Here is a 26,883-nt window from a genome sequence, read left to right on the forward strand (position 1 = left end):
GATATGGCTGCACTATCTCAGACACGAGTTCCAAAGTTTGGGACCCTTGAGTGTGAGAATTATCATGTGCTTTATTCTGGGAAAGATGGTATTAAAGCGGCTGGAGTAGCACTGGCTCTACGTGGTGTAGCAAATAAATGTCTTCTTGATTGGGAACCAGTTAACGATCGTATCCTGAGAGCGCGTTTTGCGACAACTTATGCGAAAACGACATGTATAGCAGTTTATGCTCCAACAAATGAATCATGTGAGTCTTATAAAGACACTTTCTATCAGTCCCTTAATGATGTTACAAATAAAATTCGTATCCATGATATATTGGTTGTTTGTGGCGATTTTAATGCGAAAGTGGGCTGCCACCAGGATTATGCACCAACGGTAATTGACTCTCATGGACTGGGTGAAGTCAGTAAAAATGGCATGAGACTGATTGATTTTTGTGTCATTAATTACATGATTGTAGGAGGTACATAGTATCCCCATAAGACTATCCACAAATACACGTGAAAATCACCTGATGGTACCACTCAAAACTAGATCGACCATATACTAATAAGCAAGCGAAGAAGAAGGTCCCTTGAAGATGTCAGAGCTTATCGCGGAGCCGATTGCTTCTCTGACCATCAACTAGTTATATCCACATGCAAAATTAAGTTAGAGGCGGTGAAGAAAGTGAAAGATACAATTAAAAAATTCGATAACCAGAAGTTCTCTGACAGGACTATTCGTCAAAAATATAATCTTGCACTAGAAAATAGGTTTGCAGCTTTGAGCCTCGATGACTCCGACTAAACGAGTACAGAATGTCTTTGCAAATTAGTATCAGAGTGCCTAAAAGATGCTGCAGTGGAAGTTCTTGGATATAAGAAAAGAAAGAAGGAAGAGCAAATTAGTGAAGAAACTTGGCAGCTGATTACGGAAAGAACAAATCTGAAAGCTCTTGTTGATAAATGCTCACATAGCCATTCATCTAGTCACCCTTGCAATAGGCAATAGTGTGATAGTTGAAAACAGCAGTATAAATTCGCCCATAAGCGAGTGCAAATTTCTGCCAGGAATGACAAGAGAACGTGTGCTAGGAACAAAGCAGCGGGGGCACAAAGAGCAGCCGACCGGGGTGATAGTACAGCCGTTTATATGCTTACTAAGAAGCTTTCCGGCACGCGAACAAACCCTTGCCACTTCATAGATGATAAAGTGGGCAGTTGCTTACCAATCGGGTACAAGTCCAAAACCATTGGAGTGAGTATTTCTCGGATGTTTTGAACCAGCCAATAGCCCATGAGCCACTGTTGGTCCCTGACGTGCCCCTATTTAACTTTGATCTCTATTCGGGCCACATCCTCTTTCAGGAAGTTGCTATAGCCCTGAAGTCACTAAAAATGGGAAAGCCGCCGAATGTGATGGAGTCCCTCCGGAGAAGTCGAAATTTGAAAATAGCTCTCGCTGGCCCACTATTCAAGCTACTAGGTGAGGTGTGGGACGACGAGGCTGTCCCTCGTGACTGGAATAAAAGCATTATCATGAAACTCTTCAAGAAAAGTCGAAGAACATCATGTGATAACTGGAGAGGTATCACACTCCAGTCAGCAGGAAGTAAAGTTTTATGTGATTAAACTTAGATGAAACCAGACAAAAGTGGACAAAATTTATAGGGATGAGAGCAACATGGTTCCCGCCCAAATCGTTCTTGCTGCGACCTGATATCTATCTTACGTATTCCACAGAACGAATCAAACGAATTTTACACCACTTAAATTGACACAACTCCAATTTCAAAATGAATTGATGGATCAAATATTTGAAGAAGTTAAACTTCCAAATATAGATGATAGCCTAAAATCTATAAAAATGGCACCAAAGAATCACGTTTTCACTATAGTAAATATGAGCATTTAATTTAAATTTAGATTTTAGTTCAATTTTGAATATTGTAAATTGGATAATTAATTATAATTAATTGAAAGGTGAGCTAGGCTGCAGTGAATGCAAATAATTTCACTCTCGTAATAAAACACAAAATCCTAGTGAAAATGACTTTTTGCAATATTTTTAAATAATTATGTCATTGGTTTCTTTTCCGTTGTTAAGTTATTTTAAAGACAAAATTCTATCATCTATTAAAATATAAGTTTTATTAATTTAATAATTAACACCATATACAGCTTAAGTGTATCTTATCAAGCATATTAAAATGTTTTAAATTTCTGTATGAAAGTTGAATAAAATATATTATATTCCAAAACAATTTCTAAAAATAGTTTGTCTCAATTCGTCGATGTAGGTTAAGGTTAACTGGAATATATATTAAAAAAAAGTAATTTCGTAGTTTTGTATTGCAAAAAACTAAAAAAGCAAAAGAAAAAAGCGTGTAAAACGTGAAAACAGATGTTAACAAGTTTAAAAATTTAACCTTATGTTAGACCTTATTGTATAAAATTTACCATTTAATACCATTTAATAGATAAATGTATAACATTGTAATTTCACAAAAAGTGTGGTTGTGTATGGGTTCTCATAGTCTGATGTATAACTACTCTTAAGAGCTCTTAGTAGTTTACATCTTTCTAAAATTTACGATGTTCTAACCGTGTCTCATCTTCCTGATCCGTCTCCTATTCGGCAACTTTTTACTACTTCAACAAAAAACAAAAACTTGTAAACCGCATTTATTTTAAATTTGCTCAAAACGTTTTGCATATGCCCCCCCTTGGACCGGTAACTCTTCTTCGTCCCAAAAACTTAAATTCATTTTTTCGGCTAAGATTATTGATAGAAGAGTTAACATTTTAAACCTTCCGCCAGTAAGCTTAATCATGATTGGTCTTCTCTGTTTTTATGATCTTATGATTGCGTTATGATTCTTATATCTTAGAATTATATGTGTTTTGAGGTATGTCTTATGATTGTGTTGTGCTATGGATCTTATTAATATGTTCTTATACAGGTTCTCTAATACGTTCTTAGATTGCAAAAACGTAAGAAAAGATCAAGTCCCATAGTAATGATTGAACAATTGCTTATTTTTGATTATTGTAAGATTCATTTGGTCATTCATCTGTCATTTAGGGGTTCTTCACACCTTTTTTTTGAGAGCTTACAAATAAATTAAAATGAATTGTTTTTATTAAGATAATACTGTAAATTGCGTTACTTTTCATAAGAAAACAAAATTCTAAACAAGGCCTATCCCACGTCCAGACAAGCTAATCATCTTAGAAGAAGAACAATATACGAAAACACTTTTAAATAGTATATCTCGTGTAATTTGGCTGCAATTTATTTTCAATTTGTTTTTGTTGATTCTATGATATCTAAATTATTCAATAAACGAATCAATTTTTTTAGTACGAAGCCGCGAAGAAGAAAAACCAAGAGCTAAGAGCTCATATGGCCTTGTGACGAGGCCGGACGAGCCAAGACCAAAGAGCTCATATGGTATGAGCTCTAGCAAAATTCAAAGAATCAATAGATTGATTTGAAAGGAAAATTGGAGGCTTAATGCCGGTTGGAATTTAAAATAAGAACTCTGAGTCACAAGGTCCTTCTAAATATCAGGATTCATCAAGATCCGATCACCCACTCGTAAGTGATAAATACCATTTTTTTTCTACTTTTTCCTCTCCCTTCGACCCCCTGGTGGTCTAATCGGGGAAAAATACTTTTTGAAGTCAATTTGTGCAGCTCCCAGACACGCCTATCAATTTTCATCGTCCTAGCACGTCCAAAAGCACCAAACTAACTAAAGTACTTGACTCCCCCAGCTCCCCCAAAGAGAGCATATCCAGTACGGTTACATCAGTTATGTATCTACGACATTTGCTTATTCTACCGATCAAGTTTCATCCCGATTTCTCTACTCTAAGCGTTTTCCAAGATTTTCGGTTTACCCTCCAACTCCCCCTAATGTCAACAGATCTGGTCGGGATTTGAAATAAGAGCTCTAAGACATGAGTTCCTTCTAAATATCAAATGTCATTAAGATCCGGTCACCCGTTCTTAAATGAAAAAATTCCTCAATTTGTTTAATTTTTCCAAATCAACACCCCCAGGTCCTCCAAAGTCAACAGATCCGTTCCAATCATGTAAATAACGTATCTATAAGTTGTGCTTATTCTTCCAATCAAGTTTCTTCCCGATCTCTCCACTCTAAGCCTTTCCCAACATTTCTGTTTCCCCCCTCCAACCGCCTATGTCCCCGGATCTGATTCGAATTGAAAATAGAGCATCTGAGACATAAGATCCTAATATATATCAAGTTTCATTAAGATTCCATCACCCATTCGTAAGATAAAGATACCTCAATTTTCACGTTTTCCAAGAATTCCAGTTCCCCCCCCCCCCCAATGTCTCCAGATCTAGTCAGGATTTAAAATGAGAGCTCTAAAGCACAAGATCCTTCTAAATATCAAATTTCATTAAGATCTGTTCACCCGTTCATAAGTTACAAACACCTCATTTTTCTAATTTTTCCGAATAACCCCCCCCCCCCAAACTCCACCAAAAAGGGCGGATCAATCTGGTTATGTCAGTCACGTATCTTGGACATGTTTTTATTCCTCCTACCAAGTTTCATCCGAATCTCTCCGCTTTAAGTGTTTTCCAAAATTTCCGCCCCCCCCCAATGACGCTAGATCTGGTTGGGATTTCAGATGAGAGATCTGAGTTACGAGGTCCTTCTAAATATGGAAATTCATTAAGATACGACACTCCTTCGTAAGTCAAAAATACCTCATTTTTTTAATTTTTTGGAATTACCCCCCCCCCCCCCCCGAACTCCCCCAAATAAAGCGGATCCGTTCCGGCTATGTCGATCACGTGTCTAGGACTACAGTTTATTTTTCCAAATCCCTCCACTTTTCATCCCAATCCCTCCATTCTAAGCGTTTTTCAAGATTTTAGGTTCCCACCCCCAACGCCCCCACATGTCACCAGATCCACAGCAGATCCGTTACGATCATGTCAGTCACATGCCTTGGACTTGTTTTTACTTTTCCCACCAATTTTCATCCTGATCTCTCCACTTTAAGTGTTTTCCAACATTTCCGGTCCCCCCAACTCCACCTCCCTTAATGACTCTGGATCCTGTCGGGATTTAAAGTAAGAGATCTGAGTTACAAGGTCCTTCCAAATATGAAATTTCATTAAGATCCGATCACTCTTTCGTAAGTTAAAAATACCTCATTTTTCTAATTTTTCAGTATTAGCCCACCACCCTCCAACTCCCCCCAAACAGAGCGGATCTGTTCCGGTTATGCCAATCACGTATCAAGGACTTCTGATTATTTTTCCCACCAAGTTTCATTCCGATCCCTCCACTCTAAGCGTTTCCCAAGATTGTAGGTTCCCCCCTACAACTCCCCCCAATGTCACCAGATCTGGTCAGGATTTAAATTGAGAGCTTTAAGACACGATATCCTTCGAAACATCAAATTTCATTAAGATACTATCACCCGTTCGTAAGTTAAAAAGACTTCATTTTTTCTATTTTTTTTCCGAATTAACCGGCCCCCACTCCCTCCCCCAGACGGTCAAATCGGGAAAACGACTATTTCTAATTTAATCTGGTCCGGTCCCTGATACGCCTGCCATATTTCATCGGCCTAGCTTAACTTGAAGTGCCTAAAGTAGCAAAACCGGGACCGACAGACAGACAGAATTTGCGATCGCTATATGTCACTTGGCTAATACCAAGTGCCATAAAAATCACTGTAAATCAAAAGTAGATGTAAGGCACACCTAAATATATTTTATTTTATGGTAAAAAATAATGCCACAATATACATTCAAGGACCTGAACAATTGTACAGGATACTTTCTATGTTTACAAAAGAGATACCGCTTAACGAAGGTAATTGATACTGTAATCCTGATGTATGTAAATAAATAAAAGTCAATTAATGTTTTTATAATAAATGATAAATTCAAAGGAGAGCCAAAAAGACACTTGGCTTTTTGGTTGAAATGTCTTTTTCGTATTTTAATGGAAGAAAATTGACAAAAACGTCAATAATTGCCTTAAGTATTGCTTTAAATATCATTCCAGAGATTCCAAAACCACCAACATGTGACATCTTTCATTTATAAGGTCTTAGCGTCTTTCAGTGTGAACGAATCTCCAAGATGTTCAACAACATAAAAGACCTCTTCCTCCCAAGATATGTCCCAAATTTTTAAATTTCTTTTTCGGGCTTTGGACTTCCAAGAAAACAATGTGACCAAGAAAATAGCTTAACCTTCCAAATTATACCCTTACGTTTAGAATAATGTCGTTTCCAGTTATAGTTATTTCAGATGGCACAACAAAGCGCACGTAGAATGACGTCATTTTTGTTCTATAACACGGCTATAACCAAAGCAAAAGCAGTTAGTATGATAAAAACTTTCAGAAAAATACTTGTAACTTTTGTACCTTATCCAAGTGCAGCAGAATAAATTGGAAGAGCTCCGCATCTATAACTATCTGAACTCCATCCACAGAACCGGACATTACATTAATTAAGATCCATAAGGCATTCTGTAAAATACAACGATTAAGTAAAATAAATTAGAAAATAAGCCAAAATTTACACAAAAAAAATTTTTTAATAGCTAAATAAAAACATGGGTCTGCAGTTATAGTTCCAGATTTTTCGAAATTGTACAATTCTAATCAAAAGATTTATATTTCAAAATATATTAATTCAATATAAACATATTTTTTTAGTATTAAGTATATTGCTTTACACCCGGATCCTACAGTGTTAATGTACAGCTAACGATTTTTTTTTTCACCTAATTTTTATGTCTAGGTTTTATTTTGCCTCTTTTAGTTTAGTTTATATTAAACGAGCTCAAAGTATTCGCATGAATTAAAAAAGAAAATTGTTTTAGCGTTTTGTGTTTTAGGGGTAAGACTTATTTTCCGATAACCAGCCTATGTGGGGTGAACTAGCGAAGAAAAAATACAGGGTAAAACTGACTAGTGGACAATTTGTATTGTAAGGGTAATAAGCTATATAACATGAAAAATATCATAGCCTTTATGTTTGAAGCTGTTGAAGAGGGGGTACAATATTCTGGAGATAAAATTAGGTCTCAGGGTGGCAATACAAGCTTTAGATGGGGCAACCATAAAATAAAGCGAGGTGGGTTTCCTAACATACAGAAATAGTTGGAAACAATAACTAAACGAAAAAGCTGACTGAGAGGCATCGCTTCATCCCGTAGCAACCCCCAGTCATATTTTTGGTGGGAATCGACAATTTGAAGATCAGGGATAAGATCTAGTCTCTAGAGCAGGCGGGGTACGTTTACCAGTACCTGTCACACAAAAGCCATCGGCTTTCCTTTGCAGATGCAGTTCTTTTCAAGAGCCAAAATATCATTAAGGTTTGCATTTCTAAGGACAGCATTGTCAAATTTACCATGACTAAACCAGAATACATTTAGTAAGTAACGGGAAGGATACCGAAAAAACTTGTCATTTTAAGGCATTTAAGTGATAAATATGCATAGAAAAATTCCCATATACTTCAGGCAGGACTATTTGGAAAATTTCACCCTCATAGTTTCACTCCCGTAACTTATCTGGTTGTACAATTTATAGCTTTTTATTAGAATACCGTTAGTTTACCCATCTGAGCTAATACCAATATTTGGGTTAATAAGGATGAATATGGCTATTAAATTTTCACAAAATGACATGGCTAACGCCTCGTTTCCATAGTTTTTGTTCAGCATAGTCTTAAGAATTTAATGGTGGCAAGAATTTGGCAACTCTGACGGAAATACTTCCGAACAATTTGAACTCATTCTATACTATTTATATACCAATATACAGTGCAAAAAAAATTGGAAATTGTTAATCACAAAAGATATTCTTTATTTAGAAAAAAGACCTTTATAGCAATTGTACGACACTAGAAGCTCGAGATTTGATCAGATTTACAACAACGAAATGGAAGTTCTTGCAATATCTCTATTTTCAAATATATAATACATCAAAACAATGGGCCGAGGAGGGGGGATTATATTTATTTTGACGTCCTTAGAACTTTGTAAGGTCTTGAAATTTGGTGAATTAAATTTCGGATAGAGGATGGACATCCACATCAAGCTAATTCTTAAAAATTTGTCCCGTTCTAGATAAAAATCTGAACAAAGTAGGATTTATTCCAATTAACCCGCACATCAATGTTATCAAGTCAAACCGAGAAGCTGACGAGCTTCTTGAGTTTAGATTATAAAAATTTTAACTTCCAACCATCCTCTGTGTGCTATTTTGACGAACAAGATGTCAAAAGATTCCCCCTTCCCATTTTCGATCATCAACGACATTAGCGACGTTATCACCCAGAATATTCATTCAATCAGTGATGTGAATTCTTGAATTTTAAAGGATTGCGAGGGGGTAGGGTATAATATATTTTTTAAAGTCTAGCGGGGGGGGGGCGATTTATGTTTTTTTCAATTTTTCAATTACAACACAGAAAAGGCTTTTATATATGACAATATACAGAAATACTTTTAAAATCTTAAATTTGGGTTACAAAATTCCAAATGGTCACCCAAGCACTTAGTACCATCCCTGGTTTGAGTTGCCAGAGAGCTGGTAATCGGCAAATGTATTCCTTTGTATTTAAAAGAATAAGAAAAAATCGTCACAGTGTACAGAAGCTCAAGGTCAGCCAACAAGTTGTTCAATAGCCCTGTTCAACACAGTCTTAATAACGGATTCTAATTCGACCATCTCCAAATAATCTATCGAAGATTTTGTAATGTTTTTGGGCGTTCCACCCACCCCCCCAAAGACCCTTGTAGATGTATTTTCAAAATAATTCTAGAAACACGTGTTTTAACAGTCCTTATCTTTACTAAAATTGCTGTCAATATGTAAAAAAAAATATTTAAATGTAACTCGTTTGTTTGAAAATAGCACCAAACTGCACCCAAAGGAGGACCAAATTGCACCAGAACACTTTTTATAGTCCACTCTTGTTTATACTCCCGCCAATATTAAACATATTAGGTAACATGATGAAAATTTTTCGGAGACCGTAATGGTTTAAGAGAGTTTTTGCAACTTTTGTTTCTAAAGTGCGGTTAAAGGCCTCACATTTCATACCACTTTGGGCCTACAATTAACTTGAGCCACAACTGACACTAAGAGCTAACAAAGTGTAGCTTCAAAAATCGACAACCCCTGACTCAGGGGCAGTGAGGGCAATTCTGTTTTTCCAAAGGCGTATTTACCGGCGTATAGCAACCTCGAAATTTTGATCAGAAGTCTATGCCAGTGGAAAATATAAAGCCCGTATTGAGTCCCTACGGAAGCTAGCCAGATTACCATGCTTACATTTATTTTAATAAAGTTTTAATAATTTGTAATTACCTGAATTATTTGTTCTTTTGGATGTAGTAACAATGGTGAAAAATACTGAAGAACATTTTGATTCAAAAGTAGGCTTCGTGCATATGTACTGGTCGTGACATTACCCAAGACAAATAATGCTTTCTGTAAATAAAAAGATTAAATTAACTAAATTAGAAAATGCGTCAAAATTTAAACGAAGAATTAAAAAATAGGTCCATGGAAAACATGGGCTCTATATTCTGAATAGTTCTAGATTTCTCGTATTTGCTTTCTCACATTTCTCGTAATGCTTTAATCTCAGATCTCTCGTAATACTTTAATACCACATCCTACGGCGTTAATGCAGCACTGTCGTGTTTTAGACATATTTCTCAAAAATTCCTAAAGCAGGCGGCAGCATGACTAGGTTTCATTTCCCTCTTTTTTAATTTAGCTTGTATTACTCAAGACTTTAGCATTTGCATAAATTCAAAAAAAATCGTGTTACGGGTAAACTTATTTTCCAATAAGCAACCTAAAGTGGGGTGAACTGGCAAAGAAATAATACAGGGTAAAACTGAGTAGAAGGTAATCTGTGTTATAAGGGCAAAAAAGTATATAAAAAATTATTCTTTTTTAAATTAAAATTTGTTTAAAATTCTACTTCGCGTTCCTGCCAAATTTCATCGTCCTTGCTTATCTGGAAGTGCCTAAACTAGCAAAACCGGAACCGACATAGAGACAGACCTACAGAATTTGCGATAGCTACATGTCACTTGGTTAATACCAAGTGCCATAAAACGATGATTTTCTGTTAAATAAATAATTCTTGTATCCTTTAAAAGACATTTACGGGGTTGGCGATACTTTGTTCCATAATTTCATGAGGGATTGTTTTTTTTTTTACTTGGTGTTCTTAAAAAAAAAAAAAATTTAATTTGTCAAATAATGAATTCTTAAGACCTTTAAAAGAGCTTTACAGGGTTTGAGAGACTCTGTTCCCTGATTACAAGCGGTTATTTTCTTTACAGGGCTTTCATTTAAAAACAAAACGAAGATTTTTTTAAAATAAATAGTTCTTGTATCTTTTAAAAGAGCTCTATAGGGTTTGAGAGGCTCTGTTTTCTGATTCCATGTGTATTTTTTTTTTTACTTAGCCTTAATCAACAAAAACAAAGATTTTTTTGTTAAGTAAATTAGTCTTGTATCATTTAAAAAAACTTCATGGGGTTTGAGCGAACTGTTCCCTGATTCTATGTGAATTTCTTTCCTTTATTTGGCAATTATTATAAAACGACGATTGTTTGTTAAATAGATAATGCATGTATCCTTTAAAAGGGCTTCACGGGGTTTGAGAGACTCTGTTTCCTGATTACATGTGTTTTCTTTTTTTCTTTTTTTTTTTACTTGCCGTTCATTACAAAAACGAAGATGTTTTGTTAAATAAATAATTCTTGTATCCTTTAAAAGAGCTTTACGGGGTTTGAGAGACTCTGTTCCATGATTTTTTTTCTTTACTTGACACTGATTAAAAAACGAAGCTTTTAAGTAATAGATGACACCACAACTGATTTTCCACTAAGGTTACATTATGTTAACTACATTTGTGTTAGGTTGCATTTAGGCTCAGTTGGCGTGCGCGCATGCTTATGCAAGTCTCTCAAACCCCACACAGCTCTTTTAAATGATAAAAAAATTTTTTACTAAAAACAAATCTCCATTTTCTTAACGAACGCCAAGAAAAGAATAAAACACATCGAATTAGGGAAAACAGTCAAAATTATTTCAGTTGTAAAAATCTAAGTAAAAAATTACAGTTCTGGAGAAATACGGGGGCATTGGGGCTCTGAAGGGGGAGTCGGGTTCGTCTCATGTTCAATTCATGCGTCTCACGTTTGATTAATACATTAAACAAAATTTTCAAAATAACAATGGAAAACTGCTTAGAATCTAAAAATATTGTTGGCTTAGTTGTTATCTCAAAGGATCAGAAGTGGGGGCTGTCACAAAACGTAATGTATTGTTTCACAGACAACATGAGCGATTACACAATATCAGATAACGTATCATTCTGGAAATTCTCGGAAGCATGCCAAGAAATTCTCGAAAATCAAGATATGGGCCTCAGATGCATAACAAGAAATTTTCGGAAATCCGGTTAAGCGCCTGCTTGTATTCATTGTATTGTTTCACCGAGAACATGAATGATTATTCAATACCAGATAACGAATCATTCTTGAAATTCGCTAAATTCTCAGAAACCTATTTGCATATTCTTGGAATGATCGCAAAAGAAGGCGTTATCAACTCTAATAGTACATCAGGACAGAGCCCCGCTTGTATCCAATGTATCGTTTAACTGAGATCGTGAATGCTTTACGCAATACCAGATAACGCATCATTCTTGAAATTCGCGAAATTCCCGAAAACCGGTTTGCATATTCTTGGAATGATGCCAAAAACAACTTTTAGCAACTCCAATAGTTCTTCGGGGTAGGGCTGATTGGCAATGATTGGCCATCACAAATGAAGAACTAAGGACACTAAAAATGAAATCTGATTGATCACTTGAGACTTACAAAACTCTATACATCTTTAAAATTTACGAATCCGGAATTCAAATTTAATTAACAAGACCTCCCTAGGCTGTTACTCTGTTTTTGGTATTAACAGTGTCAAAAAAAAAAAAAATGAAAAAAAAAACAAACAAGGGTGATAAATCAGGAAAATATTAGCTCATAACGCATGATGCCAAACACCTTAAGAAAGTGTGGCTTTCCTTTGATGGCGTAGTTCTATTCCAATATATGATTAATATTTACATTTCTAAAGACAGCATTATCAAAATTACCTAATATCAACTGTTTGTTTATTTTTTACCGTTCTGGACAGCAACACTGACAGATATATCGTACTACTAGTAAGCTTCATGATTTTGACACAATCAAATGAAAAGGATTTGGAAATCCTTATTTAGCTTACATTAACTCAGAAAGAATTGATACAAGAAATGATAGTGATGTATGTGGTTGGATTATCCCTTTTGGGATCCTTGTGAAACTCCGGATTTTTTAGAATTTCTATTTTTGTGCTTCACAGTTCAATCTTAAAGCCACATGGGGCTTCTTCTCCATTTAGGACACAATAAGCGAAAGATTTGATCAGATTTTGAAACTACCTAAAAACAAAATCTTGCAATATTTCTATTTTCAAATTTATAACACACCAAAATGGGTCCAGAGGGAGGGGGCAACTTTTTTTTTCGTTGGCATTCTTAGTACACTAAAATGGTCTTGAGATTTGGTGAATTTAATTTCGGATAGAAGCTTTTCTTCCACACAATCTTAATTACAGCTTCTAATTCGACAAAGAACCCAGTGAAGGTTTTGAGATGTTTTCGGGGGATCCCAAAAATAAACCACTGTAAATATATTTTAAAATCAAATCACACATGCGTTTTGCCGATCCTTATCGAACCTATTTTTGTATCAAAACTATAGCAATCTATCTTCTAAAAAAAAGTTAGTTTGTTTTAAGACTTGACCATCCATGTGGTCATTCTTAGTGTTTGGATATTTCAGGCAAAAAATTATGAATGCAGTTTACTTAAATTGCAATCAATACGTGGAGAATCTTATTTATTAACACAAATATAACTCGTCTGTTGGCAGATAGCATTAAACTCGACCCAAAGAGAGTCCAAATTGCACCAAAAGCTCTTTATAGTTCTCATTACTTATACTACTTCTCATTAATTCACGTAATAGATAATAGAACCAACATTTTCAGTAACACTAAAATTTTATGAGAGTTTCTGCAACTTCTAACTTGAATAGGCCCCAAATTGTGTACCACTAGGAGTCTACATTAAAATTACAACAGGCACTAAAGGCTAACAATGAGTAACTTGTGTAATCTACAACCCTTGCTCCAGGTACTGGGGGAGCCATTTCGTTTCAGGAGGTGTATTTATTGGGACTTTCGATTATTATGAACAAAATGGTTATCCCACAGATTTGATTAGATATATTCAAGGGTAGGAAATATAGAGCTAGTATTGAGCCCAAACAGAATGCAACCAAAAAGTAATTATCTATTACCTTGGTTACATTTTATTCAAATACAGTTGCAATACTTATATTATAATTACCTCTATTAATTCTTCTTTAGGGTGTTGTAATATCTCAGAGAAATGCTCTAGAATGCCTTCACCAACAACTGCTTGTATTTGTTTACTTGTACCATATTTCACAATTTCACCAACTGTATTTAGTGCAGCCAATTGAACCTGAAATAATTACACAAAAGGAGATTTTAAGAGAGAACTAAAGCGACGAACAAAATAAATAGACAATAGACAACTATTAAGGAGATACTTTAAATCATTCTTTGACACCTCTTCTGAAAAACATCTAACACCATCCACAACATCATTAAACTAGAATTTTTTAACTTTTCTAGCCTAAAAGGTCCTTTGGTGTTAGCAATGATGTCAATGATGATTTTGTTTTGACCACTCAGTTAGGGCTTTCATTAATTCTAAGAACGGATCAGTGTTTTTTAATTCAGAAATTTTCGAGCAGATTCTCCAAGTTTTCAGCTCGGTGTAATAACATATAAACCGCTAAGTGGTGAAATTCCACTACTCCTTTACTATATTTAATAATCTGGTTTTATGAATCTCTTGAGCCTTCACCAAAAGGAATTAGTCGAGCGGCTCTTCAAAATAATCAGTATTATGTCATTTATGGTTATAAGCTGTCATATATGACATCATTCATGTGTTATATCAAATTTCAAATGAAGATGTAGCTTTGTAAAAGATAATTTTTAATTCTATGTTTTATAAAAAGCAAGTAGATACAGCAATTTATTATCAAATGAGCCCTTAGAAATCTCTCTACGACTTTTCAGAACCGCAATAGCGGTGATGATAAAACGAAGTAGCTGGAGAATAAAAGATAGATAATAGTGCTTCCCATGCAAAAAAGTTATTTTCCTTTTTATTCAATATAAGGGAATGTAATTCTTCTATCCCCTATATGAAGCAAAAATATGAGGATAGAACAATTAGGATAATTCCCAGTCAGTCATCAACTTAAAATCTACGCTCTTTTTTGCTTTTCGTTTTGTTTTATCATTTTTACATTCTGTTTCTTTCTCTGACAGTACCAAGCACCATTATTATTCTCTTCGTTAGGTACCTACCGGCACCAAACACGTTTGTTCAGCAGCAAGTTCCCAAAATAAATTGAGCAGCAATGAGCAGCAATAAATGTAAATGTGTATTTCAAATAAAACAAAAAACAAGATCTAAGAGCTCATATGGCCCTTGTGCCAAGGCAAGAAGAGCTAAGAGCCAAGAGATCATATGGTATGAGCTCTAACAAAATTCTATGAATCAATAGATTGATTTAAAAGGAAAATAAGAGACTTAATGCCGGGCAGAATTTAAAATAAGAACTCTGAGTCACGATGTCCTTCTAGATATCAAAATTCCTTAAGATCCGATCACCCACTCGTAAGTTATCAATACCTAATTTTTTCTAGTTTTTTCTCTCCCTTTAGCCCCCCCCCCAGATGGTCGAATCAGGGAAAACGAGTTTATCAAGCCAATTTGTGCAGCTCCCTGACACACCTACCAATTTTCATCGTCCTAGCACGTCCAGAAGCACCAAACTCGCCAAATCACTGAATCCCTCCCCCCCCCACTCACCCAAAGAGAGCAAATCCAGTACGGTTCCGTCAATCACGTATAAAGGATTTTTGCTTATTCTATCCACCAAGCTTCATCCCGATTCCTCTGCTCCAAGGGTTTTCCAAGGTTTCCCCCTCCAACTCCCCCCCAATGTCACAAGATCTGGTCGGGATTTGAAATAAGAGCTATGAGACATGAATTCCTTCTACATATCAAATTTCATTAAAATCCGATCACCTATTCGTAAGATAAAAATACCACAAAATTTCACATTTTCCAAGGATTCCGGTATCCCCCTCCAAATCCCCCCAATGTCACAGATTCTGGTCTGAATTTAAAATTAGAGCTTTAAAGCACAAGATCCTTCTAAATATCAAGTTTCATTAAGCTCTGGTCACCCTTTCGTAAGTTACAAATACCTCAATTTTCAAAATTACCCCCCCCCCCCCACCAACTCCACTAAAGAGAGAAGATCCGGTCCGGTTATGTTAGTCACGTATCTTAGACAGGCTTTTATTCTTCTCATCCAGTTTCACCCTGATCTCACCGCTTTAAGTATTTTCTAAGATTTCCAGTCCCCCCAACCCCCCCCCCCCCCAATTACGCTGGATCCGGTTGAGATTTAAAATAAGAGATCTGAGTTACGAGGTCCTTCCAAATATGAAGTTTCATGAAGATTCCATCACTTCTTCGTAAGTTAAAAATACGTCATTTTTCTAATTTTTCAGATTTAACCCCCCCCCCCAATAGGGCGGATCCATTCCAATTATGTAAATCACGTATCTAAGACTTCTGCTTATTTTTCCCACCAAGTTTCATCCCGATCCCTCCAATCTAAGCGTTTTCCATCATTTTAGGTTCCCCCACCCCAAACTCCCCCCAATGTCACCTGATCCGGTCGGGATTTAAAGTAAGAGCTTTGAGACACGATATCCTTCTAAATATCAAATTTCATTAAGATTCGATTACCTTTTCGTAAGATAAAAATACCCCAATTTTCACGTTTTCCAAGAATTCCGATTTCCCCCCAATGTCCCCCCAGTGTCACAGGATCTGGTGAAAAGTTAAAATTAGAGCTTTAAAGCATAAAATCTTTCTAAATATCAAAGTTCATTAAGATCTAGTCGCCCTTTCGTAAGTTACAAATACCTCAATTTTCAGAATTACCCCCCCCCCCCCCCCAATTCCACCAAAGAGAGCAGATCCGGTCTGGTTATGTCAGTCAGGTATCTTAGACAGGTTTTTATTCTTCCCATCGAGTTTCATCCTGATCTCGCCGCTTTAAGTGTTATCTAAGAATTCCGGTCCCCCCAACTGCCCCCCCCCCCCAATTACGCTGGATCCGGTTGAGATTTAAAATAAAAGATCTGAGTTACAAGGTACTTCCAAATATGAAGTTTCATGAAAATCCGATCACTCCTTCGTAAGTTAAAAATACGTCATTTTTTCTAATTTTTCAGAATTAACCCCTCCCCCCCCAATAGAGCGGATCCGTTCCAATTATGTAAATCACGTATCTAAGACTTCTGCTTATTTGTCCCACCAAATTTCATCCCGATCCCTCCAATCTAAGCGTTTTCCATGATTTTAGGTTCCCCTACCCAAAACTGCCCCCAATGTCACCAGATCCGGTCGTGATTTAAAATAAGAGCTTTGAGACACGATATCCTTCTAAATATCAAATTTCATTGAGATCCGATCACCCATTCGTAAGTTAAAAATACCTCGTTTTTGTCTAATTTTTCCGAATTAACCCCTCCCCCCAACTACCCCAAAGACAGCGGATCCATTCCGGTTATTTCAATCATGTATCTAGGACTTGTGCTTATTTTTCCCACCAAGTTTCATCCCGATCTCTCCACTCTAAGTGTTTTCCAAGTTTTAGGTTCCCCCCTCCCAACTCCCCCCCCCCAATGTCACCAGATCCAGTCAGAACTTAAAATAAAAGCTCCGAGACACGATATCCTTCTAAATATTAAATTTCATTGAGATATAATCACCCGTCGTAAGTTAAAAATACCTCATTTTTTCTAATTGTTCAGAATTAAACCCCCCCCCCCCAACTACCCCAAAGAGAGCAGATCAGTTCCGGTTATGTCAATAATGTATCTAGGACTTATGCTTATTTTTCCCACCAAGTTTCATCCCGATCCCTCCACTCTAAGTGTTTCCCAAGATTTTAAGTTTTCCCCTCCCATATCCCCCCCCATTGTCACCAGATCCGGTCGGGATTTGAAATAACAGCTCTGAGACACGATATCCTTCCAAATATCGAATTTCATTACGATCTGATCAACCATTCGTAAGTTAAAAATACTTCAATTTTTCTATTTTTTCCAAATTAACGGGCCCCCCACTCCCCTCCAGATGGTCAAATCGGAAAAACGACTATTTCCAATTTAATCTGGTCCGGTCCCTGATACGCCTGTCAAATTTCATTGTCTTAGCTTACCTGGAAGAACCTAAAGTAGCAAAACCGGGACTGACAAACCGACAGAATATGACACTTGGTTAATACCAAGTGCCATACAAATCACACTACCGAAGTTATCCGCTTTTCAGGAGAATTTTAGCAACAAAAGTGGCACAACTTTCAACCAGTATGTCTAAGGCAACCAGTGAAGCAGATAAGCAGATATCATTGTCCATCCCTGTGTGTATGGACGAATTACATGCACATCTGGAAATTACCATATTTTGCAGCCTACAACTAGTCTACAACAAGGTCTACAACTAAGCACATAATTGAGTAATTAATGAAGCCACGAATCTTACTGAAAAAATCACACATATACGTATATAACGAAATTTAATATAAGACATAATTACCACAACTTCTGTATGTCCTAATAATGGAGCTAATCTTTTTAAGATTCCAGTTTCAATAATTATCTGAATTTGATCTATATCCGTTGCATGGCTAAGAGCTATGTCATAAAATTTCAACGCTGAATCTACAACAATTTAAAAAAGAAGAAGATAATATAAATCAGAATACCTGATACCATCAAATATGTAATGCATTCCGTTAATACTTAAGATACATGGGAACAGCCCTCAAATGATTGATAGATGTGTCTGCGCAAAGAATCATTAAGGAAAGGAGAGAGGAAGGCAAATTGAAAAGTATTACTAAATAAAACTAAGCTATACATACATCAAAAGAATTGGCATATTATGCTGATTAACTCAACAACAAAAATCCAAATACATTCTTCAAAGAAAAGTAAAATGAGCAGAAATAAAATCAAATAGTGTTCCAAGCGTCTATTTATTACAAATCACCATCAATAAATAAATAAAATTCAAAACGAACAAAATAACAATAAATGACCAAGTCAAATTCAAAACGAGCAAAAATTAACATGAGTGGGGATGACCACCCCAATACTTTCTCAAGACCAGACCATAATTGACACTTTACTCTAAAAAAATTCCCAACACTACTCAATGCTCATGTTAGCACTAATACTCCTGTTGCTCTCGTTAACATGGAGGTTGTCAGCGCTACTAATGTTAATGCTTGCTCGTTCTAAGTTTGACTCGGTTTTTTTTATCGTTGTTTTTTACGTTTTGGGTTTTATTTATTTACTGCTGGTAATTTGTGATAGTTTTACGCTTGGAAGATTATTTGACTTCATTTATGATAATTTTTTGTTTAATTAATTTAGCATAGCTGATAAGTCCCAGAACTAAGTCTTTGGAGATAACTTGAGCCTCCCCCAAGAGCCTAAATATATGTTTTTAAGTTTTAAAATGTTCCCATTGGGGGAAGGGGGATTAAGCACTTGTAGTGAGTTTCCACAGGGATAATTTTCCATGTGGAGGAAAATTTCCATGGGAAAGCTTTCAAGGAAAATTTTTACAGTAGAGGATTTGACATAATTCCTCTATACAATTATTTTTATTTGTCTTACCTTCTTATCGCCTACTCAATTTTGTATGTAGATACGCTCTGGGGGAACACCCAGGGAAAAAACTTCCACAGAAGGGGATATTTCTAGAGTGATTGGAAAAATGATTAGCATACTTTCACGTTCAAATTAAAGCATGCAAAGGACCATTTTTGAGGCTGAATCTTCAGCAAGAAATTTGAAGGAGGGGAGAGAGAATTTTAGCGAGGGTGGATTTGCCCGTAAGTAGTGTTACGGAGGGGTGTATTTTATGTCGGAAAAAAATTCCCAGGGAGGATTTTCCTATAAGGAAAGAGAAGTTTTCATAGCGGTAGTAGTAGAGATGTTACAAACACAGCCGGCACGCCCCCTAAGGGTATTAATACTTCAAAAGTCCTATTCCTTTTGTATTAGGAGCCATTCGGAGTTACCGATTCCTCGTATATGCTACAACTGTGTACTATATTTGCGCTTATTTATGAGTCATTTGTCTTGTATTTGTTCTAATTTACTCTGTAAAAAGATAATTGCTTGACCGTTCATACCCATTGTAGGATGTGGAATGTCGGGCTTAGCGTCTTGCTATATGACTGTGGGATAATTTTATTTTGTAATTCCAACACAGGCCTATGAATAAATTTGTTGTTAAAGAGAACATTATATTTTTTTGGGGGGGGGGGCTGTAATAAATACAGCGGGGTCCCTGCTTAGGACTATAACAAATACAAAGGGTGCAAATAAGACTACCAAACCATGGTTTTAATTAATATCTGATTATATATTTGAGTAAAATTAAAAGTTAATATTGTCATTCTAGACCTATAGTGACATACTTGGCCTTCAATAGAAAGTTAAAATAAGGAAATGTTGCTAAATATTATTTTCTCTCTATGCATGCTGCTTTCGAAAGAAAGTTAAAATAATACTATCAAAATATGGTTTGAAATAATAACTGAATACATATCTATGACTATTATCATAAAATATTATTTCCTCTCTAGGCTAGTATGCCCCTACTTAGGACTATAGCAAATACGGTGGGAGCCTTAACCTGGAGGTCATAACAAATGCAGTGGGTTTTTAGTTACTGAATTATGAGTTTGTAAGATATACATCATCTTTAATTTAACTTAATTTTCACACCTTTATTCTAGGAAACGTCTGACAAAGAAGCAAAACCATCACCAAAGATATATAGAACGACTGGTGGTGCAGAAATAACACGACCTATGAACGCCCTGCAAATGATCAATGTAGACTATGAGCCAGATGAGGATGACTTAGAGGGGACTACACTCCAACAACTGGAATCACTAGAAGTAAGTTGTTTGAATTCTCTTCAGTTTCCTTTCCGTATTTGGAAATTCTTTTTCATCTACATTTAATTATTCTGCCACGAAGAAATTATTACGGCTTTTTTTGGTTTAAATGGTTTTCAAACAGTTCGTGGTACCGAACTGTAGTAAGGAGCAATCCGGCTCAATAGTAACCAAAACTCTAAAAAATGGAATTTTAATTCCAATAGCTACATCAAAAGAATCGCATTTTAATGCTGATTTTAAATATATATTCCATCAAGTTTAGTCTTACCCGTCAAAAGTTACGAGCCTGAGAAAATTTGCCTTATTTTTGAAAATAGGAGGAAACACCCCCTAAAATTCATAGAATCTTGACGAAAATCACACCATCATATTCAGCGTGTCAGAGAACCCAGTTGTAGAAGTTTCAAGCTTCTATCTACAAAAATGTGGAATTTTGTATTTTTTGCCAGAAGGCAGATCACGAATGCGTGTTTTTTTTTTTTTCAGGGGGGATCATATCGACCCAGTGGTCCTAGAATGTTGCGAGAGGGGTCATTCTAACGGAAATGAAACGTTCTAGTGTCCTTTTTAAGTGACCAAAACACTGGAGGGCATATAAGCCCCCTCCCACGCTAATTATTTTCCAAAAGTCACCGGATCAAAATTGTGAGATAGCCATAATATTCATTATACACTCCTTCCCTTGTCTACATTGATGCATGCGGTCATCCCCATGCCTGCGTTACTACAATTGGTCACCCCATTACTATGTTGATGCAACTATTCACCCCCCCCCCCATATCTACGTTGATACAAAAGGTCACCCTCATGCCACTATTCATACAGCTGGTCACCCCCATGGGATCTTAGTATGTACAACCGACCAAAAAAATGAATAAATAAAAAACAAATTTGTTTGTTTTCAGTAAAAAAGACAACCTTATTTCAAGTAAAAATAAAATAAAATTAAATTTAAAAAAAATTTAAAAAAAATTGAAGCTCAAAGTACATATTTTAATCATGTTTTGACCCACAACAAAGAATACTTTGAAGCAACATATTTACATATAAACATATTTTCACCATGTTGCATTCAGTTACGTATTTTGAAGGATACATTTACATACTTTTCGTCATGTTTTTAAAAAATACAACATATTCAGATTTAAAAAGTGACCATGTCATAGAAATAAATTTGCTTATTCTTTTTTCTAGATTGCAGCAGCAAGGGCATTAGCAGAGAAAGACATCAATTAATTCTTAGACGCATATATTTTACCCCCTCCTTCCGATGAAGAAGATTAATGACTTCATTAGCAAATTGTGGGAAGATTGGTTTGCTTGGGTAAGTACAAGTAATGATATTTCAACTCCCATCATTATTTTAATGGACATTACCCCAGTTCAAACAGGAGTCATCTATCAAGAGAATTTATCAGGGGTGACAATGGTTGAGCTGACCCCGTCGTCCTTAATGCATTCAAAAGAATGACAAACGAGTTGGAGGATTTCACAGCTCCATTCACCCCTAGCATTCATAGTGACGGTGAAGTAGGTCAAAGTGGTACTGGTATGGGACAGGAAAATCCCGTTGCTTCACCTGAATTTCCAGACTTTTATTTGCCAAACTCTGCCCTGCGCTGATACATTTAAAATACTTATGGCAGGTAGTAGAATCACAGATCCCAAAGAGATAATGTACTCCTATTTGAGTAAGGTTCAAACCCTTCTTAAACGATAGATAAAGTAAGGGGAAAGGTTAGCATTAAGGCATTCATCTCCCAAAAAAAATCATTTAAATGACTAGTCAGGTGAGGTGTATTCGCATCACATGCAAAATGAAATGCAATAACTTCACTCAGACTAGGCTGACTGGCACGCAGGTGTGGGGATTCTTTGTCCAAGAGGCACGGGTTCAATCTCAGCTGTGACCGGTTATTTAGTTTGGGACTGGGGTCAGTGGCGTGACTCTGTAAGCTCAGGCAGAGTGAACCCAGCTCTAAATGGGTACCTGGAGAAATCTGGGGAAGGTAAGCAGGAAAGGTGTGTGTGAAAGCACAGGTTGGTTGGCCCCCAGCTATCCATTGTACTTCCGGGCTGAAGGGCAATGAAACGGAGATCAGCACCGCCGGTTTGGACCTTAAGGGTCTAGTGCCGTCTTACTTACTTACTACTTACTGCACTCAGACTTGCACAATTTTGAGGGTGAATTTTTGATTGGGTGGATAGTATTGTGGTTAAATTGGATAACTATAGTCAGAGGGGTAGTGGTTCAACTGTTTTATTTATTGAATATTTAGACGTTGATGTGAGTAAATTTCAAGGGGTGGGATTTTTATGGAAAAGCATAGAATTTTCAAATATAATTCAGATTAAAGGGGTGTAAGGGAGTATAACCAATTTGTTTCTAAATATGAGTACAGTGCTTCAAGTACGAATTCCTTATCACAAACCCCTGCAAAAAGATGCTAGTAAGACATTTTTGGACAATTTGGCAGGTAATGGGCCAAAGGAGAGGGCAAATTTTCTTAAAGTAGATGTTAATTGTTTAAAGGGCCTATGTCCAGTAACACTAAAAGGAATAAATATATAAGATTGGGCTACTTAACATTTAAAGATTGGTGTTGCTGTTTTGCAGTACGATACAGAATTTGATGAGGGCGAACGTAAAGATTAGGGGTTTATATATTTAGTCAGGGCTCCATCCATTGAATTAGTGAAGCATTGGGTATGGCTTCTTTATGAGTCTGCAACCGAACCAATTCTCCCTGCCATTCAATTGGTCATGTTTTCAATAACAAACATTGGTTGTTTTTTTTTGTGAGGATGAAAACACCAGAAGGAGCACATGCTACTATTGTCCAATGTTTCTTAGCAGATTATGCACATAATTAAAATTAAACCATCATTTAAGGAGCTATAAGCGTCCTCAGTATGAACCTATGGAAACGGTTAGCGGTGATAAAGCCATCTAGCGATTCAATAATTTCTAAAATACACTGTTCAATCGATTCGGTATTCTAGAATTTGACTGAGGGTGCCAGTTCGCGAACTGGATAATGAATAGGTAAGACGGATGACCAGACAACCCATAGTGACAGATGTCATTAGGACACGTCGCTGGAAATACCCGGGGCATATACTTCGTATGGACGAATCCCAAATCCCAAAAGCGACGTTCCAGAGACAACCCAAAGGAAAAAGAAGAGCCAGACCGCGCAATACGCTCAGGCGCACGTATCTGACGGACCAGCAAAATGTAAATGCTTCCCTTCAATAGACGTGGAAAGATATTATTGCTGCGGAAAACACGAGGGATGACTGGCGGCTGCTTGTAGGTGCCCTCGGTACCTTTGGATGCACAGGAGGATCTAAAGTAAGGTCACTTGGCGATCATGATCTTTTAAGCAGTCCAATTTTATCGGGGGGAGTAAATTTCTCAGGATGTCTAACAACTCTTGTAATAAACAACAATAAACAACAATACTTTCTACCGGTTTGCATACACAATTCCAGCAATGATTTGAAATTCATATCAGCGTTTGCATGTTTGCAAAGAGGAAAAATTGTAGAAGACACATTGGTAGATGCTTTTTTTCTTATAATATCATACCCAAATCATCTGAGAAGCTGCTAGTCATAGATTTCACATTGAAAACAACAGATAATGGTAGTATATTCTTGAATAAAATCCGTTTTTTTTTAGATTCATATATTTTTTTTCTCCTAATCCCTAAGTCTATTAATTCAAGTACAGAGAAGTGACGATTTTAATAGTTTTCCCCTGACTAAACTGGGTGTTCCAGATGATGAAATGTATAGTTTATTAACGTGGTAGGGCATATAGCCGTATTAGTGCTACAGCTCTACCTCAAGAATTCGTGAGGAACCATTTTCACCTATCAAGGCATTTTATGATTCACTTTGCGATCGTCAATGCACCACTGCCGACAATGAACTTGCTCTTATTGTCACTGACGACAATGAACTTGACTCTTTCTCTTAGCTCTACTTTTTTAAAAAGGAAAAAACTTTAGCGTAAAGAGCGGGGCGTTGAGGAAGAAAAGCCCCTTTCATATACGGAGTAATTTCTGTTCGTTTTAAGTTTTAATGTCACTCCTTACTTTCATTTAAAAAAACTTGTTTTTTTTTTATTTAATTTCTGGACGTTTTTTAATTCATGCATGTTTTGATCTTGGCTCTCCGCACATAAATAATTAAAACGGAATTTGCATATTAATTTTGTTTTTGGCTAAATGGCTTTCTCATAGTTTTAATCGGAAGATTTTGAGAAAAAAGGAGAGAGGGACTGTGTATTTCTCAAAATATAAGTTCCGCAACGATAGATTTTGAGAAAAAAGGAGAGAGGGAGGAAGCCTAGCTGCCCTCTAATTTTTTATTTTGACAATAAAGTAGCTTGTTTACTAATCGGGCAGCTCAACTTTCAGTCCTAGAGGTGAGCTTCGAGACGCCATCTATTTCTTAAAGATAATACATTAAGCAATATATTTCTCCAAATATATTTTCCACAATAATAATTTTTTTCAGCAATTTGCAACCTATTTGAAGATACTACTTTAGAGTCATAGAGATGAAAGTACTAGATCGCAGTACACATACCCTTACGCCATTTCCTAAACTGAATATAATATTGCGATGCAATTTCTCCGTTAAACTGTGTATTTCTCAAAATATAAGTTCCGCAACGATAGATTTGCTTTGGAAGCGATGCACATGAAAACAAACCGGGTTTTCAGGCTTTGAACTCTTCTCCGTAGCGTAAATCCACTCCTCTAAGTTATAAAACTAAACACTGAAAGTATCGCTTTGCCAGTTGATTGCTCTATAATTATATCTAAAGTATCGGTGTATTTTATTTATTAACTTAAAAAACTCAATTCCTGAGTCAAACTCAAAATGAGCAAAAATTAACTTGAGTAGTGCTGATAACCCAAAGGCCTTCTCAAGACGGCCTTTGTACTCTATTGAAAACAAAACACATTTTAAATGTTTCCTCTTTTCTTAGTTTCATAAATAGATATTATCAAAACTTTAAGCAATAATTATCACTAAATGGCAATTAAACTGACAATCAACACTCATTTTTTTTTCAGTAAAGCAGAAATTATGTTCTGATATTGAGAAGGCATGGAGTCATAAACCTTACTCACGTTAATTTTTGCTCGTTTTGAGCTTGACTCGGCTATTACTTGTAATTTCTGACCGCTTTGAGTTTCATTTATATATTGATAGTGATTTGTGTTAGTTTTACGCCTAGAGGAATATTTGGCTTTATTTCTGCTCATTCTTGGCTTAACGGGGAATTTTCTTTAAAAACTTGTTATGCAGTTTTTCAAATTAATGTCTTTTCATTTTTTATTGACATAGCATTTTTCATGGAAAAAATAATATTTTACATCTTTTCAGTTATTTTCTATGAGAATCAATAATATGGGTAGCTATTTGTATGGTGAATTCAAAACGAACTGAATTTATATTTGCATCCTTATGACAATCTGTACACATAACGTGTTTTGGTTTAGTTCAACACTCCCCTCAACATTCTCTGAAAGACTTATATGAATACCCTTTGTCTTCTTGGACAAAGTTCAAGCAAGCATACTTTTCTCAATAACATACACCTTGTCCTGAGGACTCGGGGGAGGTTGACATCCCCATAGACATAATTACTGGACCTTTCAACAATGCTGAACAAAATAACTCTCTTAAAATTTCAATCGGATATGGGAAAAAAGGGTTTCAGGGAGGGGGGCTAGTTGCTCTCCATAATGTTTGACTCTTATCAGCGAACTAGAACTACACATTTTAAATACAATGAGTCTCTTCTAGAGTTCATACGACAACCCTTTCCACACAAACTTTATATGCCCCTCGTCATAACTTAAATACCTTACCCCCAGATTATGGCAGATTCTTCCCATCCAAAAAGTCTTATTATACGATTTTTGGACTCTTTTATAACAAATGGGTATCTAAAATTTTTATCGAACATATTTGTGGACAATACGATGCAGGGAGTGGGTGGCTGATTTTCAGTCCAATGAGCTCCTTCTGGAGTTTATACGACCACCCTCTCCATAAAAACTATATACCCTCAGGGCATTGGATGCAACCCTTTCGCTGAGGGCTGTAAGGGTTATCCACCCCAAAAACTTAATTTCCAGACCTATCAACTATGCTTAACAAAATGGCTACCGAAATTTTTTTATTAAATATATTTTGAGAATTGAAGGGCATCGGAAGAGTGCATGTTGCCCTCCAATGAATTTTGACAATTAAAAAATGTAATTTCAATTTCTAATCGAATAAGCCTTTTTGTAGTTTCTACGACAACAAATGGCTATTTCAAAATAACTATAATAATAATATATTATTTCTTTATAACCCACTTACATCAAAAGATAGTGGAGTAAACACAAACGAAAATCAACAATAACATTAAATAAAAAAACGAAATGCTATCAGATGCATTTTAAGAAAGTATGAGGCGTGGGGGGGGAGAGGGTATTCATCCTCCGATTACTTTGAATCTTAAAAAGGGCTGGAAGGGGGGTTGTTGTTGTCATCCTCAGACATAATTTCCGGACCTATTAACAAGTTGAACAAAATGGCTATCTAAACATTTTGATTGGATGT

At 36.1% G+C, this 26,883-nt stretch overlaps 2 protein-coding genes across 3 annotated transcripts in view; both read right to left on the bottom strand.

Moving 5' to 3' along the window:
* LOC136029656 (importin subunit alpha-3-like) overlaps nucleotides 1-19,474 on the bottom strand; it is a 37,993-nt gene extending 18,519 nt beyond the window's left edge. The window contains exons 1-5 of the mRNA XM_065708158.1: nucleotides 19,438-19,474; nucleotides 17,862-17,986; nucleotides 13,485-13,622; nucleotides 9,374-9,496; nucleotides 6,413-6,517 (exon numbers count right to left, since the gene is read on the bottom strand). Coding sequence (XP_065564230.1) covers nucleotides 6,413-6,517; nucleotides 9,374-9,496; nucleotides 13,485-13,622; nucleotides 17,862-17,986; nucleotides 19,438-19,474 — 528 coding nt within the window. The remainder of the gene's footprint in view (nucleotides 1-6,412; nucleotides 6,518-9,373; nucleotides 9,497-13,484; nucleotides 13,623-17,861; nucleotides 17,987-19,437) is intronic.
* The window catches only part of LOC136029127 (cystathionine beta-synthase-like), a 193,653-nt gene that overhangs the window by 129,406 nt on the left and 37,364 nt on the right, over nucleotides 1-26,883 (bottom strand). The window lies entirely within an intron of this gene.

The sequence above is a fragment of the Artemia franciscana genome, chromosome 7 (assembly GCF_032884065.1).
Source record: "Artemia franciscana chromosome 7, ASM3288406v1, whole genome shotgun sequence".
Taxonomy (NCBI): Eukaryota; Metazoa; Arthropoda; class Branchiopoda; order Anostraca; family Artemiidae; genus Artemia; species Artemia franciscana.